The sequence below is a fragment of the Panicum virgatum genome, chromosome 4K (genome assembly GCF_016808335.1).
Source record: "Panicum virgatum strain AP13 chromosome 4K, P.virgatum_v5, whole genome shotgun sequence".
Classification (NCBI taxonomy): Eukaryota; Viridiplantae; Streptophyta; class Magnoliopsida; order Poales; family Poaceae; genus Panicum; species Panicum virgatum.
In genome coordinates, this window is record NC_053139.1 from 36,559,656 (window position 1) to 36,578,533 (window position 18,878).

General features: G+C 44.4%; 1 protein-coding gene and 1 long non-coding RNA gene across 25 annotated transcripts; one reads left to right on the top strand and one right to left on the bottom strand.

Moving 5' to 3' along the window:
- Positions 1 to 9,938: 9,938 nt before the first annotated feature.
- On the bottom strand, positions 9,939 to 14,882 carry LOC120703769. Of its 24 annotated transcripts, XR_005687231.1 has the most exons (9): positions 14,266 to 14,882; positions 13,830 to 14,199; positions 13,569 to 13,667; positions 13,408 to 13,468; positions 12,094 to 12,209; positions 11,908 to 11,989; positions 11,449 to 11,560; positions 11,090 to 11,219; positions 9,939 to 10,131 (listed from the first exon to the last, which is right to left on the bottom strand). It is a non-coding gene; the product is annotated as an uncharacterized LOC120703769 (long non-coding RNA). The 24 variants fall into 24 exon arrangements; XR_005687248.1 differs by adding an exon at positions 11,684 to 11,817 and having other exon boundaries at positions 11,472 to 11,557; positions 13,408 to 13,463; positions 13,569 to 14,882; XR_005687241.1 differs by adding an exon at positions 11,684 to 11,817 and having other exon boundaries at positions 11,453 to 11,557; positions 13,408 to 13,463; positions 13,569 to 14,882.
- A 1,675-nt stretch (positions 14,883 to 16,557) lies between these two features.
- Positions 16,558 to 18,832, top strand: LOC120703770 (pectate lyase-like). Its single transcript, XM_039987942.1, has 3 exons — positions 16,558 to 17,134; positions 17,215 to 18,000; positions 18,116 to 18,832. The coding sequence occupies exons 1-3, from the start codon at positions 16,923 to 16,925 to the stop codon at positions 18,474 to 18,476; spliced, it is 1,359 nt and encodes a 452-aa protein (XP_039843876.1). The 5' UTR covers positions 16,558 to 16,922; the 3' UTR covers positions 18,477 to 18,832.
- The last annotated feature ends 46 nt before the right edge of the window (positions 18,833 to 18,878 follow it).

Genomic DNA, 18,878 nt, shown 5'->3' on the forward strand with positions numbered 1-18,878 from the left:
TTCGGTAGGTAAATTTACAAGAGACTCTTCCCAGATCAGTAGTTCTACCTGTTATTCCAGGGACAAACTACTGAAATTGTAATACTCGTATATAATTGAGGCTGGGGTACGAGAGCTCTTCGCCCAGTTCCCACAATTTCCTTTTCTATTTTTGTTTCTCAGCTCAGCCATAGGCTTTACTACCCAGCGAGTACGAGAACTTTTATGCTGGGAAACTGGCTAGGTCACATTTTCCCCCCGAGGAATAATTTGTTCTTTATCATTTGACTGTGTACTCCAGGGCTACAGAAAACAACACGGTGTTTGTATGATAGTGACAGATCCAGTGGCCCATGGTCTCGTCTTTGGATTACTGCTACTGTTGATTCTTGGAGACTTTTTAGCGTTGTCTTCCGCTAAAGAACAGAGCAATCGCTTCGTTAGTGTGCTTTGGTTCAGATATTGCGAGTACAGTTCTCCGAAACTGGGAGAGTTGCAGTCGGTCTAGCAGAATTTTAATTGGAGTATGGACAGTAAGGATCCGATCCTACCAGTACGGGCGAAGGGAGTTCAGATTCTATGGAAATTTTTTAAAAAAATTCTATTGCAAGACCTCCCTAACAAATACAAAATATGATTCCTAGCTTCGGCTTATCAGTAAGTTGTTACCGCTGCAGTTTCTACCTCTTGTCTAGAAGCAGAGCTTCTGCTGTTCTTAAGTGGTTGGACGACGAGACACAGGCACACGGCCATTCCTAGGCCATTCGGTACATGCGGTTTTTTCTTTTTTATATTTTTAAAAAATAAAAATTTCAAAAATATATGTCCGTTTTGAAATATTTCAAAAATACCCTCGGTCGCCCTCCCATAGGACGACAGGCCCTAAGTGTAATTTTTTTTTCTTCAAATTCGCAACGAGGTCCCAGAAAAAAAGAGGGCCTGTCGCGCCCCCCCCCCCCCCCCCCCCCCCCGCGGGCGACAGGGGGCCTATCGCCCCCCTCGGGCGACCGGGGTAACCCCCTTATATAAGGATGCGACCTCATTCCTTCCTCATTTGAGCCCGAAAATTCCACAAAAAATCCAAAAAAAAAGAGAGGGGTGAGGAGAAGGGAAGCGGCGAAGCCCTGCCGGATTCAGCACTTGTGATCTGCAGGTTAGTACATTTAGTTTATATATTTTTCCATTTAAGTACTACGCATTTAAGTAGGAGTAATTTAAATAGGGGTGAGTAATTTAATTTAATTTAATTAGTGCTATAGTAGAACCATTTAAGTTGGAGTTTAATGATCCTTTAGTTTGTAGTTACGTAGTAGTAAATTAGTTTAGAAAATTAGTACTACGCATTTATTATTACAATTGCAGTACTATTAGAGACGTGTTTATAAATTAATTATGATTTAGAATAGAATTTGGCATATGCAGTATAGAATTTGAGTGTCATCACGTAGTTATGAATACTTATACGTTGTAGTTGAATTTCATACTTAGTTTTTACGGATTATTGAATAAGGTAGTGAAGTAAAGAGTATAACTCGATAAGTATTATGTGATATACAGATATGTCGAGCAAGATGCAGTTTCAAGTATTTTATGGTGACTACAATGTTTTGTATGGGCCAAATGGAGTAGATCTTTCTGCCTTTAAGTGCACATCTAGCGCCATAGATAAACACCTGGAAAGGAGTTTTGGTTCCATATGTAAGTGGCTGCAGCGTGGGTTCCGTGTTGATCCGTTGACACATGTTAGGTTCTGCCGTGCCACTGCATGTTAGGTTAGTCCGGAATCTGTTTACCGTAGTTTGCAACGGGTTCTGCCATGCCACTGCATGTGTGATGTGTGTTTCATTATCGTTATATTATGATGTAAAATTTGATGGTCGTAATACCTCAAAATAATGTGAAATCTTTAAACTCTACTATTTTGGACAACACCATCTCTATCGTACCATCCGCTAACGGATCCAACTTCTTACTGATAACAAGATGGGTCATGATATCAAGTATTATACTAGATTTTTCTTCGGTCCATGAAAATCCTCCCCAATTGGAGGCAGTCATTGCCTTATGCTGCAATATCAATAAGGTACTTTCATAATTCTATTCTAATTCATAATTAATTAAAAAACAAGTCTGTAATAGTACTGAAATTGTAATACTAAACGAGTGTTCTAAAGCACCAAATCTAATTCAGCTAATCCGCTAAATAAATTAAATTGTTATACAATATCAATGGATTCATACGGAAGTTACCGGTATATCACAAGTACGTAATGCGGCAGAGCTTCGCCGCTTTTCTTCTCCTCACCCCTCTTTTTTTCTGAATTTTTAGGCTCAAATGACAAAGGGGTGGCGGCATATGGCGGCCAGGGCTTATATAGGGGGGAGGGACCCTTTCGCCCCCCCCAACGGGCGACAGGCCCCTGTCGCCCGTTGGGGAGTCGTCAGGCCCACTTTTTTTTTCCAGGGACCTCGTTGTGAATTTGAAGAAAAAATATTTAGTCGCCCCATGGGGGGCGACCGGGGGTATTTTTGATATATTTTAAAACGGACATATATTTTTGTCATTTTTATTTTTAAAAAATATAAAAAAGAAAAAAGCGCTCGGTACATTGCCTCGTTGTTGGGCCTGGCTGCCAGAAGACATGACGATCTTTTGCAAGATACAATGATATATAGCATTCTCTTCTCAAAGTAACAGTTATAGATGAGGAGACACAGGCACACAGCCGGGCATTCGAACTGCATTGCCTCGTTGTTGGGCTTGGCTACCAGATGACGACATCACGATCTTTTGCGAGACATAATGACACATAGTACTAGTTGAATTCCCCGCGCGTTGCTGCGGAAATTTGAGATTATAGTTAAGATGATAGTTTGAGGTTATAGTTTAGGTAACATATTTGGAGATTAATAGAGAAAAATCTAAATAAATTATTCCTAAGGATATATATATATATATATGAAGACAACAAATTAATTTATGAATGATGAATGATAGATGACTATATCCATTCTAATGGACATATGTATAATCTGTGAGTTTTGGAATACAGGTGGCTTTAATAGAAAAAGGAAAAAGACTCTCCATCTCATAATACTTGATTTTATATATAGAGTACTTAAATTGTCACATAATAACACTATCAGGATATGATTCTTGCCTGATTTCGCCCGTTGATGGATCCCGTCACAGGCGATGACCAAGACCGTCGGCTCGCTCGGCCCCAGGTCACGCTATGTCTATACCATCTCCACCTGCCTCATGCCAGGCATGTCCAGTAATTTCCCACGCCCTCTGTTGCTCCGACTCCATAAAAAAAACTATTCTGCTTTATACTGCAACTACAATCCTTTTTTTCCCACGACACAATGACACCTTTTGAAGTTTATGCATTTGCTGACATTCTATCATCGAACATAATTTTACCTTTAAGATGAACAGATATAATTATTGTAGCGATATTTTGTCCCCCGTATATGTACTGCATTATCTATAATTTAGAATATATTTAGCGCACAATAGTTTCAATGGCTTTTGTCAAGTGGTTCACCACATATTTCAAGCTAAAAGAAAACTAGGTGATACAGCGCGCATTGCCGCGGGATTTCTTAAATAAAATTTTAACGTGAAATTTGAAAGTAGAAAAATTAAGATGATTGCATGGCAACATTCATAAAAAAATCGATGGAAAACATAAATAGATGGCCCTAGTGGACGTTGATGTGGCATTTGATATAATGGGTTCCTATATGATGCGGATAACTTGCATGTTAAGAGAAATAGAGTAAATGACTTTAGTGGGTGTCATATATATATATATATATATATATATATATATATATATATATATATATATATATATATATATATATATATATATATATATATATATATATAGGCTATGCAGATGATATGAATTTTACTTGCATGTTATTTTTTATGAGGATCTGATAGAAATCGATAAACTAACAGAAGTAACATCAATAGAATATTTGATCCGATTATAGAAGAATAGGTGCTCAAAGAAATAGAGTATGTATATAAGTCTTTACATTAATAGATTAAACATTAAAAGTATTGCAAAAATAGAGTATGTATATGACTTTACATTAATAGATTAAAGATTAAAAGTATTGCACATAGTAGAGGTCATATGGACATTTTCTTGTTTATTGAATCTCGTAAAAATCGATAAGCTAAAAGAAGAAACACCAATAGAATATTTGATCACATTATAAGAGAATAGGTGATGAAAAAATAGCGTATGTATATGATTTTACTTTACTTAATTAAAGATTAAAAGTATTGCATATTGTAGAGATGACATGAACATTTTTTGTAATTAATAAGATAGTTGAAAGTTAGTGGGACACTTAGTAGAGAATGAGGTGGACACCTTGCATGAATAGAAAAATAGTTAGTGGGTGCTATCTATATAGGATATATAGATTAAAGGCAAGTTCCTTCATCCGTGGTACTACTCGCTGCCTCAAAACCCCCCAGTCAGGACTCCACCAAGGTTATGTGCTCCTCCATTCTTCTCCCGTCAGCATCCTTCAAGAGCATGCGCCACCTCTAATGACAAGACAAGATTTGAAAAATAAGCTTAATAGGGTGTGTAGGGAAGACACCCTCAATCATCATCTTGTTACGACATTTCCAGAGCACCTAAAAGATTACAACGAAAATAAAGAGTTTATAGCTATAGTTAGGGACCTCTAAAGGTAGTAACTTAGTTTTCCATCAGCTCCTGCAGTGAGGCTGGAGGCTTCTCCCAACCCAACGCCTCTTTAAAAAAATCCAACACCCAGCTCAATCTTCAGTACTACAAAAAACATTAACCTTGACTTTTAAAAAGGTCCTCAGAAGCGAGCAAAAAAATAACTGCCTCAGTTAATGGCCAGCATTAACTGAGGCGATTACTTTTTATTAACCGAGGCGGTTACAAACCTCCACGCAAAATTCATTAACGGAGGTGGTCGGTTATTATAAAAGGACCGCCTCCAGAAATACACCTATTTTCGGAGATGGACAACTTATAGCACCGGCCTCAGTTAATTGAGGCCAAACCCTAAAAGTCCAACCCAGCCCGACCCCTCCCCTCTCATTCCGCTCCCCACACTTCTCTCCTCACGCCTCCACCTCTCCCTCTCCCTCTCCTTGGTGGCGAGCGGGCCGCGTGCACGCCGCGGTCTCCGTGGCGAGCATGGCGGCCACCGCCGCCACCGTGGTGGCACCCATCAGCGGCGGCGATGGGAAGCGCGTGGCGGCGCGGATGGCAGGAGGCCCCAAAGGCCGGTGAGCTGCCCTGCCTCACCGGATCCATCCTCCCTCGACATGGATCCGATGGCGGGCGGGCGGCCAAAGGCAACAAAGGCCAGCGAGCTGCCCTCCCTTCCCGGATCCGTCCTCTCTCAATGCGGATCTGGCGGCACGGAGCGGATGCGGCACGGAGCAGGCGCAAGAGGCAGCGTGGAGCGGACGCGGTGGGCGGCCCCCAGTCGATGGGCTTGGCGGGCCCGTGAATGGGCTCAGCGGCTCGTCGACAGGCTTTTCCTTTTTTAAAATTTTTTTATTTGATTAACCGAGTCAGGCTGCAAAACCGCCTCGGAAAAAAGTCATTTACCCTGACCTTGAATCCGAGGCAGTTGCAAAAACCACCTCGGTTAATCAATTTTCCCCGCCTCAATTAAGGATTATGTAGTGCTTAACACAAATGTTTTATAGGGAGTAAATAGTAAAATATATTTTTAAAAATTTGTATCATAATAATAATCTAGGTAGTAAATGGTGAGAAGAAGAAAGTCGTGACCGAATAATGGGTGCTACCTGTCGTCTAGCTCCAACTATCCTGTACGCTTCCTAACTAAACATAGTATACAGTGGCAGCCTATTTGTGTGTCAAAATAGAGTTGCATTCTACAAAAACGTCAAACCAAAAAGATGAATAAAAAGATCTAAGTGCACAACAAGAATGAACAGGGGCGGAGCTAGAAAGGCCTCCCGCCCGGGGTTAACCAATTATGGATGAAGTGCTAGACTAACTAAAATTAAGCTGAATGCTATTATTGTTAAGCCTAATAAATACTACAAATTTGCAATGAATAAGTTGAGCTAGGCCCGTGCTGCAGCACGCCCAGCACGGGCCCTAACTCCGCCCCTGAGAACGAAGATGAGTCATGAGCGGAGTCATGGCGAGCACACAACCTGACATGTGGATGGAGCTGTGCGGTTGTGTGTTGAGTAGCGGGCCCCATCAGCTGATGGACACACTATGGACAGCGAATATTCAGATAGGTTACAGATTTTGCGGGACTCTAGTGGGGAGAGCAAATGGGCTGCCATTAAAAATTAATCTCCAGCAGATGGAGCAAATGAGTTGCCATTTTGGTAGGCCTTCTAAATTTCTCCCCCACCCCCTAATTTGGTGGCCCTCTATTTGGACTGCCAATTGTGGCCCCACCGATTTCTTTTTTTTTCATTTCCTTTCCCCGATCCCCTTCGGCCCTCGCCCCCGCCCCGCCACGCCGCCGCCGCCGCCGCCCCCTCCTCCGGTCCGCCTCCTCCTCCCCGGCTCCGACTCCGGCCTGACCGCAGCGAGCAAGCGCAGGCAGTCCTCGGATCCCAGCCCCGCGGCGAAGTGCATCGCGGTGCGCCCCTGCGCGTTCTCGGCGTTCGGGTCCCGCTGCAGCGTCTCGTCCGCGAGCAGTGCGGCCAGCGCCTCGGCGTCCGCCTTCTTGGCTGTCGTCCACCACGACGTCTCGTACTCCGCCATGACGTCCGCAGCTATGGCCTCCGCAGGGATCCAGGACGGCTCGTGCCCGTCCTTCCACTCCACGAGGTACTCCGTGGCGACGGACGTCGTGGCCTAGCCGTCCTTCGCGAACACCGGGTTCTTGACCGTGCGGCTGGAGATGATACGGTCCACCTCCCCGTACGCCTCCTCCTCCTCATTGCCTCCCAGCTTGTACTCCTGGGAATGGATTGGACCAAATCCAAATCCAACTGGATTTTGAGACTTGGATTTTAATGGATTTGGATCAAATTGGATATGGATATCCATTTGCTTGGATCTAATAGGGTTGGATTATATTGAATAAAAAATAGGGAGTAATCCAAATTTTGTTGGATTAGAGAAGGGAAACGGACCCAGAAAGTCAGCCGCACTGCTTCTTCTCCGCCGCCGTGCATCTTCTCCCCCGCCCCGTGTGCGCCTCTCGCATGCCCTCGCCTCCGGAACCGGCCATGTGCCAGAGCACCTCTTCTTCTTGCCGCTGCGCCCCACGGCCGTGCCCTTTCTCTCCACTCCAGCCTCGCCCAACCCCGTGGCTGTCTCCGTACGTCGTGGGGGCCTAGTCCTTGCCGACGACGCTCTTCCTCAAGGGCGCCACCATGCTGCATGAAGACCATGTCACCACTTCCCCTCCCGTGCGGGGCACACGATGCCGCCTCTCTTCCCTGACTCCTCGGGCAGCGGTGCCGGCGAGCCGTAGTTGGCGCGGGCACGAAGCCGGCGAGGCGCGGACGAAGGCCGTGCGATGGCGAATAGAGGCGAGGCAGCACGGCCAGCAATCGGCAGTTGACGCGGGCGTCGAGGTGGCAAAGCCTGCGAGCCGCGGACAGAGACCGGCGAGCGGCAGCCAGTGCGACAACGAGCGGAGACCGGTGTGGGCAGGTGAGCCGCGAGCGGAGGCAGCGCGGTCCAACAGCAGCGCGGACGATGTGGGCGGTGGGAGCCGGCGTGCTACAGGCAGCCGAGCCGGCGAGAAGGCTGCGCAGCTTCCTGCCTTCCTTGCCGCGGTGAGTTTGTCGTTGCTGATGAGGGTGTCCAGCATGGCTGATTATTTATGGCTCTCACTATATGCTTGAATTTTGGATTATATTGGATGGATTTGGATTAAGGGGAGTTGGGTTGGACTGAATTGGATGTTGGAGACTAATTGTTAGAATTGGATTGGATGGATGCTTAATTTAATTGGACTTCAATTGAATTACTCCGATTGGATTTTGGATGTCAATCCAATCCCAGGAGTACCTGCTTGTTGGCTCCTTGGGCTTCTGGTCCCGGAACACCGCGGAGGAGGTGTGAGAGGTGGGTGGGGTGCTGAGGGAATGACAGGTGGGGCCCAGTTGTCGGTTGAAAAAATGGAAGCCCAATTTACTCAGCCTGCTGGAGTGGAGACCCATATTTGGGTGAGTAAAATTTAGAAATGGGCTTCTAAATAGGCATTTGCTCACCCAAATTTAGCAGCCCTACTGGAGTTGCTCTGACACACTAGAGGTGCCCTTAATGTACATCGGTCTCCAACCACCTTGCCACCTTCTAATCTTGCCAAGATGCAACTCCTATTATCTCTCCTTACTTTGCCTCCTTTGTACCAGCGTTAGCACCTCTACCATCATGCCACCCTAACGACATCCTTCACCCAACTCCCATCTCAATCTTTTCTTGCATCTCTCAGAACAATATGACATAGGTAAGATTCTAGAGGTTTTCTTATCCAGTATGTTAAGAAGTTCAAGCTTCCCAAAACTTACTACTTGGGAAAATGCCTTTCCTTCAGAGCTTTGTCTCCTAAGAAATTTGCAAAATCTATAGGAGTACGCCAGAGCTTGCATATCTTTATCTTGGGAAGAATTTTCTACATGATCCTATCCCTTCTACGATGAAAAGTTGTCAGACCTTCATACAACAATGTATCTAGGACCATTCTTCATACAACAATGTATCTAGGACCATTTCATAATTTCTTGACACCTTTTTTGGTCTCACATATCTTGACCTTTCATTCAATAACTTGATAGGTCAAGTTCTAAAAGCCGAGATATTATATAATACAATTGTTTTATCTATTATTGTGAACTACGCTCTTTGCAATGGTATTCTAACATTGAGTTTTTCACCATGTCCAAGATGAAAATCAATGAAGGAGTATGATTTTCTAAAGCTCACAGTAGCCTTGTCAGTAATAACAGCTTTATTTATTATCATCATCATATCATTTATCACTATCGGAAACAACAATATGACGGAGGGTGACCACTCATCCAACATATGCTAGGAGTCAACTACCAGAAGTTTCTTATGTTGATTTCTCTAGAGCAACAAATGGGCTCGATCTCCATCACAAATCTTATTAGTAAGGAAAGATTTGGTTATATGTACATGAGAAATATGAGCCTTGAAACAAAATATTGTAGCAGTGAAGATACTCAAACTCTACAAGAGGGAGTATCCCACAGCTTTCTTGCAGAATTTGAAGACATTAAATATCTTTGGCATTAGAATCTTGTGGAGATCTTAACAGGTTGATCAACTATAGATCCTAGACAACAAGATTTTAAAGCTATTTTTTTAATTTCTACGAAATGGCAATCTGGATAAGTAGCTGCATGTTAACATTGACGAGCATGGTGGTCAACAAATTTTAACATTTTGACAAAGGCTCAGTAGGATGCCTTCAAGCCAAAGCTAGTTGTTCATTGTAATCTTAAGCCTAACAATATCCTTATGGACAGTGATATGGTGGATCGTGTTGGAGATTTTTGGCTTTTCAAGGTTCGTAAATCTCCAAGATACAAATTTATTTCAATAATCAAGATGAAATACACTTAGGGGGACCCTTGGTGGTTGCCGCTCTATTTCTTCCAAACTATAGCCAAAGTCTAAATTACTCCCCTCAACTATAGCCAAAGTCTAAATAACCCCCTAGACTATCATTTGGTTCATTTACCCCCAAACTATGCCATTTGGTTCAAATTATCCCCTAATATAATTTGTCTTTTCTATTTCTCCATGCATTGGTGGACTTTTTAGTTGAAATTTTACAAGATAATAGTACACACCATAACACATGTTAGAAAAAAATATATCATAATTTTTATCATTATTTTGTTAGGTTAGGATATTTAATAATAAACGAGTACTTTGCGCACGCCTTGGCGCGCCTAGCCATCATTAGGTTAAGGTTGGACATCATTAATACATATAGACATAGCATTAGCATTGTATGTCCATATATTATTAGGCATATATAATAGTACAATTATTTATACAAAAAGCGCTACTGCTTATTACATTTTCCAGCTTCCAGCATAGGCAGTGCTGAAGTAAATTCCGTGGAATGGTGAATGGTTGTCCCGCTCCTGATCTGCAACCATTGCAATTTAATTCGAATTAGTGATAAGTTGGTGTTAATTGCAAGGTATCAAGGCAGCAGCAGATGCTGGCAACCTTTTTTCAATTTGGCTCAGTGCTCTAAGAGCATCTCCAAAAGTTTGCCATATTTTACTTGGCATATCTTATGTTTTGCCAACTTCTAAAAAGATATGTCAAGTAAAAAAAGAGTTTATCTCCAACAATTTGGCATAATTCACTTGCCAAATTCAGATCTAACTTACATCAGGAACCCTGAGAGAGAAACAAAATTATATTTATACCCTTCCACCTCTTGAAAACTTAAATCAGGAACCCTCCTCTGTTATTTATTTCTTTTTTCACCCTCCCACTTGACTAGAAACCACGATGCGCGCCGCGCGCGTATATTTACGCGCTGGAGGCTGGTTTTTACCAAGTTGCCAAAAATTGCCAAGTCTTTTGCCAAATTATTGGAGGAGTATTTTTAACGTTTTTGCCAAAAATCAAAGATGGCAACTCGATTTGCCAAACTGCTGAAGATGCTCTAAGCACATGGTTTTGCCCTATATGGTGTAGTACAATTATTCTTCATGTAAAATACTTTGGGGGCACCTTTATCTTATTTTTTTTCTGATATAGTTAAATTTCAAATTTATATGTTTGTAATGAAACATTTATCACGGAAGATTTTTTTTTTGTACAAAATAGGAATTTAACCAAAGGAGTGCATTTGCACATAATGATACTAAAGCTAGTATCTATAATTTGCATTGAAATTTAAATGCAGAAGTACATATTTGTACGGAGATTCTATAGCTAAATATTTTATTGGTCCAGAAAAAATCGATCATGAAGTTCTTGTGTCTTTCGCGGCTCTTATTACCTGCAGGCCATATAAATTTGTAGATGTATACAAAAACTAATGCTTACTTGATTCCTGAAATAAATAAGAGAATATGCCTGATGCTTACTTGTATTAAGTTTTTGTTGGCGCTCCAGGGAGTGTCATGATCTTGCCTTGTTTTTTTTTGTTTTTTTTTTTGTAATAAAGACTGGGTTCACATCTTGTCGCTGGAGCATCGTTTTGTACATGCACTGTTACTATATTGCGACGGTTGATCTTGGTCAGGTGATGGTCGTGGTTAGGAATGGACAGAAATGAGGCATAACGATGTGGTGGTGCCATGCGGTGTGTTGATACGGAGCAACATGAGTGATATATTGCTTGTGTATGTTGGATGATGCATTGTTTGGAGTGGACATGGATTTTCATATGTGGTTTCCAAGGCCTTAGGTGTTGTAGCAAGAGCATCAAGAGGATGGGGAATACCAACACTGTTGTAAGCACCATACGTAGTGTGTTCAAGTAATTCCAGGCCCCAGTTGATGTTCACGCAGTCGCGAGCCCAGGAAATGCAGGTTCGCCACTGCCGCCATGTCTTCTTTGAAAACAAAGAAAGGGAGAACATCATTGGCCATGAATAATATTTTTTACATGAGATTGCTTTTGGCAACGCCGGATAGGTAAAAGTGTGAGTATTAATAGAAAACAAATACATAAGTACATAGTTGTTTTTCGGTGGACGATATATTTTGCTTGGGACTGCTTGGCCTTGGCTCATATATGCAGAATTTACTATCTTCATAGAGCTGATGTTTCCTAATGTGAAACCATTTATATTCTTTTTGTTGTATAAGTCTGAGGTGGAGTTCCTCATAGACCAAAAAAAAAGTAATTCATGAGGACTTGCAGGGGCTTATTTTTTAAGGTAAGTTAGAGGAACCTTACCAGACATGTATAAAATGGAGAATCCAGCCAGGAGCTACCTGATCACATGTTTGGAAAGACATCATTTCCATTATGTGCATCTCTGAAATCAAATTATTGTAGAACTTTGTGACCTCTTTGGAAAGAAATGGCATCCATATTAAGCATTAAAAGAAGGCTATTAACGCTATCAAAAGGCGATCATACCTTTGATCAAAGCCTGCTAATGCCATCATTGTTTCATTGGTCAATGTTGCCTTACTGTTCTGCTTGTTCTTCGCGACCATTGATGGATCTTTGTTGGGAAATAGGTTATAGGTCAACTTAAAGTTTAGAAATTGGTAAGCAAACAACTCCTAAGTGACGAACATAAAAGAAATGATAACCAGTTAAAAAATTTATCTCCATGGTTAGATTCTCTCCAAGTTTTGCACTGCATGTTTTAAGTTTCTGTACAGAACAGGGAGGAGCTTGTTCACTTGAACTTTTACAAATTTATTTTAACCATTGCAAAGATTAGGCAACATGTTAATCTACACATTTGAACTGGGCCTCTCAAAAAATAAGTACCAGAAAATGATACCTCCCTAGCCATGGAAAGTAATGACAGAGTTAATAAATGTAAGCACCAAAGCTGAAATCAAAGCAGATAGATAAAAAATGCATCATACTTGGAATTAGGAAGAAGCTATGTAAAACAAAATTTAGACTGAATAATTCACTTAACCATCATTGACCTGATCTAGAGCTTACACATTATGGGTGTTCTGGGGTTGAGGCCAAGATTGGATGGGATTTTGGGGTTCGACACAAAAATAGCATGCATAGGTTTTTGTTTGTACATAGTGGAAAAGTAACTAAAAGAAGCAGTCAAATTGATGAACAAATGGGTTAGCACCTAAATCAGCCTGCAGCAACAGGACTGCTTACACCATTGAAAAGGAAAGCAAAAGGAAAGGATTGGTCCTGCATAGATATTTTTGCATATTAATACTGCTCTTTCAATCTGATAGCATACTCGACTCAAAGAACTTTCTGAACTATAACTAATATTGGTAACATAAACCATTCTCATGCTTAGGGGAAAAAAATAAAAGGAGAAGAATCCAATCTTGGAAAAAAAATCCCATCAGGATAATCCAATAGATCGAATTACAACTAATTTTTGTGCTTTCCAATTAAATATCGAAAAAATAGCTTGTCTAGGGAACATTTTTTTTACCTCAAATTAGTTCATCACATCCAATTTGAGCCCTGTATGTATTATCCTGATGGATCACTTAATGATCTATCATCATGACCATTCAATCAAGCTTCAAATTTGACAGACAAAAGGAAGGAAGCAGCATTCTCTAAAGAAATTTCAGCTAAACATCGTACTAATCATAGAATCTCATAGAAATCGATCTATTGAAGAAGCCCAATCTTGAAGATTGACAGGAATTACACAGCATAATACACAGATGAACTAAACTGCGAATATAGACAAAGCAAATATGGAAGACATGTCCAAGGGATTACCTAGTTGCCAAGGTAGTATTGCAGCCTTAAGATTCCTTCCATAGAAGCTAACTGTGCTGCACTATCGAATTGGAGAGGGAATGAAAAATGAGTTAATAGTCACTGCCTCGACGGGATGACCCGACAGGACTAAGAATGCTAAATATGTGCAGTCAACTCACCTAACTGAGAAAAATTAACAGGAACGAAGACAGATTTGTGAAATCCCTAATGTAAGTAGCAGTCCTCTGTAGAGTGAATTGGACTGTAGAATGTAGAACCTGCAAAACAAAGAGATAAATGAAATCATAGTTATAAAAATCATCATGAATTGGATACCGCGGGCGACCAGTAAGAAAGCGGAAAAGAAAAATAATCAAGAACATAGGAACGTGGAGCTAGGAAATTTGCACTGCTCCGCTGCTCCACATCTACTCTGCTACCTCGAGCTCGCGGCAGCGGAGATGCCGAGCTCATGGTGGACCACCAGCCGCGGCAGCGCAGGAGAGGCGACGCGAGGGAGGGTGACCCGCAGGAGCCGCGCTATTGGGCGAGCTGCACGGGGTTGTACTACTCCGCCTTCTTCTCCGAAGACTGCGCGGCAGTCTCCTACCACGGCCGCCTCCCACCGCTCGTCGCCGGACTGGGAACCAAGATCCTGTCCTTGCCGAGCAGCAGGGAGTTTGGTGGCCTCCCAGATGGGGGCCCATCGGCACGCGCCGCTGGCGACATCCGCGGGCTCCGACCGCGCCGTCGGCCACCCTGTGTCCTGTAGCGCCACCACCACCACCATCGCCTCCCACCCCCAGGAGGCTAGGTCCGGCACATGCATTAGGAACCACACCCTGTTACGCGTCAAAAATGGGAAAAAAATCGAACCTCTGCTTCAGGCCTGGGAGGGAAGGAGGCGATGCCGTGAGTGCGTGGCGTGGAACCACATCTTGAACATGACCATGGCCTTGCTGTTGTCGGTGCTGCTGCGCCATCACGACTTCAACATGTCGACGCCATGGGTGGAGCTGGTGCTGCGGCACCGAGCAGACCTTGAGCGGCATCAGCGGAGCCCGCTAGACGCAGGGCCAGCTGCCGGCCGTGGGGATGAGGTTGACTCCGCGTGCTACAGTGCCAAGCAGACCACCTGCGCCAGTGCCAGAGGCCGTAACCTGCGAAGGCAGCCGCGACACTGTCGTCGGTTCGGAGAGCAGCGGCGGGCCGTTGGGGACGGCAGCGTGGAGTCAAGCGACGAGGGGGAGGAGCTGGAGGACGCGGTGACGGAAGGGAGGGAAGGGGCGCCGCCACAGGTGCCGGCTTCCTCGACACGATGCCACCGCTGCGGTCGCCGCCATCGCCACCATCGCGGGCACTGCAGATGCAGGGGGAGACTGGAGAGGCGACGGGGAGGAAGATGAAAACTCTGGAAGCGAGATATTTTACTGCTACAGTATCGTGCGGGTAAAGTGAATGTGAACCGCTGATTCATCATCCGGCGCTGTAAAATTTTTTTGCTATCGTGGCCTCGCTCATCGCGCGCAGAGTGGTGCGCAATTGATATATAGAAATTAACCATTGGAGTTCAAAATTATATGAAAACTAATGGAGGAAAATTATAATTTTTTCTAAATATGCATTGTGATGTCTACTACTACCCTACAAAATTTGATATTAAAATTCAACTTATGTATGGAGAAACAAAAAAGATAAATTGTATTATGGGGTAAAATAAACTAAATGGTATAGTTTAGGGGATAAATTGAACCAAGTTATAGTTTTTGGGGTTATCCAGACTTTGACTATAGTTGAGGGTAGTAAATTGAATTTTTTTTCCTATCTGCAATATATGGAATCAGCAATAAAGTTTCTACTTATGGAGATAATTATAATTATGAAATACTTTCACTGGTGATGTTTACAAGAAGTTCTATAGAAGAAAGTTTTGAGGAGGAATTCAACCTTCATAGTTTTGTGACTTTGTTGTGGCAGGATTTCCAAAGTTTAGGATTTAAGTGACCAAAATCTCATTCCACCAAGTGAAGAAATAGAGGGGATCAAAGTTTACCTCAAGAATAAAATTTAGAGTCCATTTACTCCCTTAAACTATTTCAAATGGTCCAATCTACCCAGAACAAAATTTATATTTTTGTTTCTCCTTGTACAATTTGAGATTTAAGTTCAAATTTTAAATATTTACTTTTTCATAAATAAGATCTATATGTTTGAAAAATGAACAAAGAGAGCAAAGATAAACAATATATATTAATTACAACTGAGTTATAATAGTCTATTTTTCATGAACTTCTAATAGTTAGATATTCTAAGATTCTTCCCCGAACTTTCTAATATTTATATGTTCTAAGATTAAATTCTGTCTAGACATACGGCTTTGAAACATAACTTTCAAATAAATGATGTCGCTCACATACACGCAAGCACACTGTCCCCTATGAATATATGTACGCAACATACCCTATGAACACCTCCAAGAGACTGAGTCAGCAGATCCTCAAAATTGACGAAGTCACCACATATGCCTCGCTGTCGCTGGGTCGCCTATCACTGGAATAATAGCGCTGGTTAAATTCTGGAATAAATCCAGTAAAATACGAGCACCCGATCCAAGTCTAGGACTCAGAACTCTCGGGAGGGCAGGTTCACCACAAGGAACTTCACTGGCTGAGTTACGTCAGTTTGCCTAATTATTAATCTTAGATAACGACATCAAGGTCATTAAATCATACCAAGACCACTCCTAGACAACCTAAACAGCATGACATCATATATCATGGCTTAGTAAGACTAATGATAACTTAACATTCAATTCCATGCACAGCAACACTTGGGCCACGAAAGAGGCTCTCCAAAAATAATGCCTCCAACAAGGAAATGACACGCGCACACTATTATTGCCATGGTCCAACCAGTTAAAATCAGAGTATGGGACTAAGAATGTGTTTTTGTCTTAGACAGCGAATTCTTTGAACTCCAAACAATGGCTTCAATAAGGCCATTATCAGGAGTCAAGACAAGAAAATAGCAATCAACCTAGAAATTAAAATATAATAATAAAGACAATGCGCCCATGTATATACACATCCACAAAATCGGCTAGCAGTTCTCCATCCACAAAACCTCCACTCATCTCGTTTTCTCTGCAGTGCCCAATCCAGCACCTCATCATCCAATAATAGCAAGAACATGACCGGCACACAAGCTCAGCACCCACAGCTTACCTCGGTCCCCCAAGAGCTAAATTAAGTTCTTGCATGCGGCTCGCCTCCCTCCTCGCATCACCGCTCCCTAATTTTACCACCACCGCACCTCGGTCGATCGATCCCCGTGTGGGAGCAGGTTGTTATATAATCCTCCCCGTTCCTCGACGCAACGGCGGAGCAATGGCGCTCACCGACCTACCTTCATATACCTAGCAGTTGGATCACTGCATAGAAAGATAACGGTAGGAGGAGGCGCATCAGTGTGTTGATTACCGTGGAGGCAGGATATCTTGGAGAGTTATTATTAGTTAATTAATAGAGATAACTATGGAGGCGGGCTTCCAATGGAGCAGACCGGGCTCCTTGGTCCTGTACGTCGTCGTCGTCGTCCTGTCCGCGGCCGTGTCGTCGGAGGCCAACATCGGCGAGTTCGACGACTACTGGCGGCAGCGCAAGCTCATGGCGGACGCCGCCGCGGAGGCCACCTACAAGCACGACCCAGTGGAGGTCGCCAACCAACTCAACCGCGCCGTCCACAGGCAAGAAGGCCATCGATCATGCATGCAAAATTATTGGTACGTAGACGATCGAATAAGCTGCTGAGTGTGTGTGCATTCAGATCGGTTGAGAAGGAGGAGATGAGCGCGAGGAGGGAGATGATGGCGCAGAAGAAGAAGGGCAACAAGTACAAGGGGCCGTGCCTGGCGACGAACCCGATCGACCGGTGCTGGCGGTGCCGGCAGGACTGGGCGACGGACCGGAAGCGGCTGGCGCGGTGCGCGCGGGGGTTCGGGCGCAACACCACCGGCGGGCTGGCCGGCAAGTTCTACGTGGTGACGGACGGCACCGACGAGGACGTGGTGAACCCGCGGCCGGGCACGCTGCGGTGGGCCGTCATCCAGTACGAGCCGCTGTGGATCACCTTCGCCAAGACGATGATCATCTCGCTCAAGGAGGAGCTCATCATCCGCGGCGACAAGACCATCGACGGCCGCGGCGTGCAGGTGCGCATCGCCAACGGCTCGCAGCTCACGGTGCAATTCGCCAACAACGTCATCATCCACAACATCCACATCCACGACCTCATCTCCTCCAACAAGAACGGCGGCAACATCCGGGACTCGCCGGACCACTTCGGCTGGCGCACCGTCTCCGACGGCGACGGCATCACCGTCTTCGGGTCCACCAACGTGTGGCTCGACCACCTCTCGCTCTCCAACTGCCAGGACGGCCTCATCGACGTCATCGCCAAGTCCACCGGCGTCACCATCTCCAACTGCCACATGACCAACCACAACGACGTCATGCTCTTCAGCTCCAGCGACAGCCACCCGGAGGACCAGATCATGCAGATCACAGTCGCCTTCAACCACTTTGGCAGAGGACTCGTGCAGAGGATGCCCAGGTACATATAGCTCATCCCATCCATCATCCATGGCGGCCAGGAACACGCCGTGTCAAATTCTGAAAGGCTCGCGAATTGAGACCCAGATTCTGAAACTTCTCAAGCAAATTTGCAGATGCCGTTGGGGATTCTTCCACGTGGTGAACAACGACTACACGCACTGGCTCATGTACGCCATCGGCGGCAGCAAGGCCCCGACCATCATCAGCCAGGGCAACCGGTACATCGCGCCGCCCAACCTCGCCGCCAAGCAGGTCACCAAGCAGCACGACGCGCCGGAGTCGGTGTGGAAGAACTGGGTGTGGCACTCGGAGGACGACCTCTTCATGGAGGGCGCCTACTTCACCGTCACCGGCGGGCAGATCAACAGGCAGTTCAACAAGAAGGACCTCATCAAGCCCAAGCCCGGCTCCTACGTCACCAGGCTCACGCGCTTCAGCGGCTCCCTCGACTGCAGGCCCGGCAAGCCCTGCTAGATCTCAGAGCGAGCCTGCTAGAGGTCAGATCGGCGGCGGCGGCGGCGGCGGCGGCGGCGAGAGGCGGTGCCCGGGGCATGGCTAGTAGTTTTAATTTCGTCACGCAATGCAAATCAATTGAAGTAAATTCATGTATGTACTATCTAGGGCAGTCAAGAACTCTGTGGGGTTAAATTGAGACGACGACCCTATAGGTTGTAAGAAGCATTCCCACTCGCCATGTAAGAAAGAGGGGAGGTGAAAAGTAGGGGCGTTGCAACTTAAGAGGGTGATGATGAAAGACCACTGTTTTGTATGTATAGGGCTGGCTTGTTGCTGGAGAGGGAGGGAGTCCTCGTCATGACTGAGAACATGCATATATGCGAAGGGCCCGGAATCGATTTGTTGTCCATTATGCCAAAA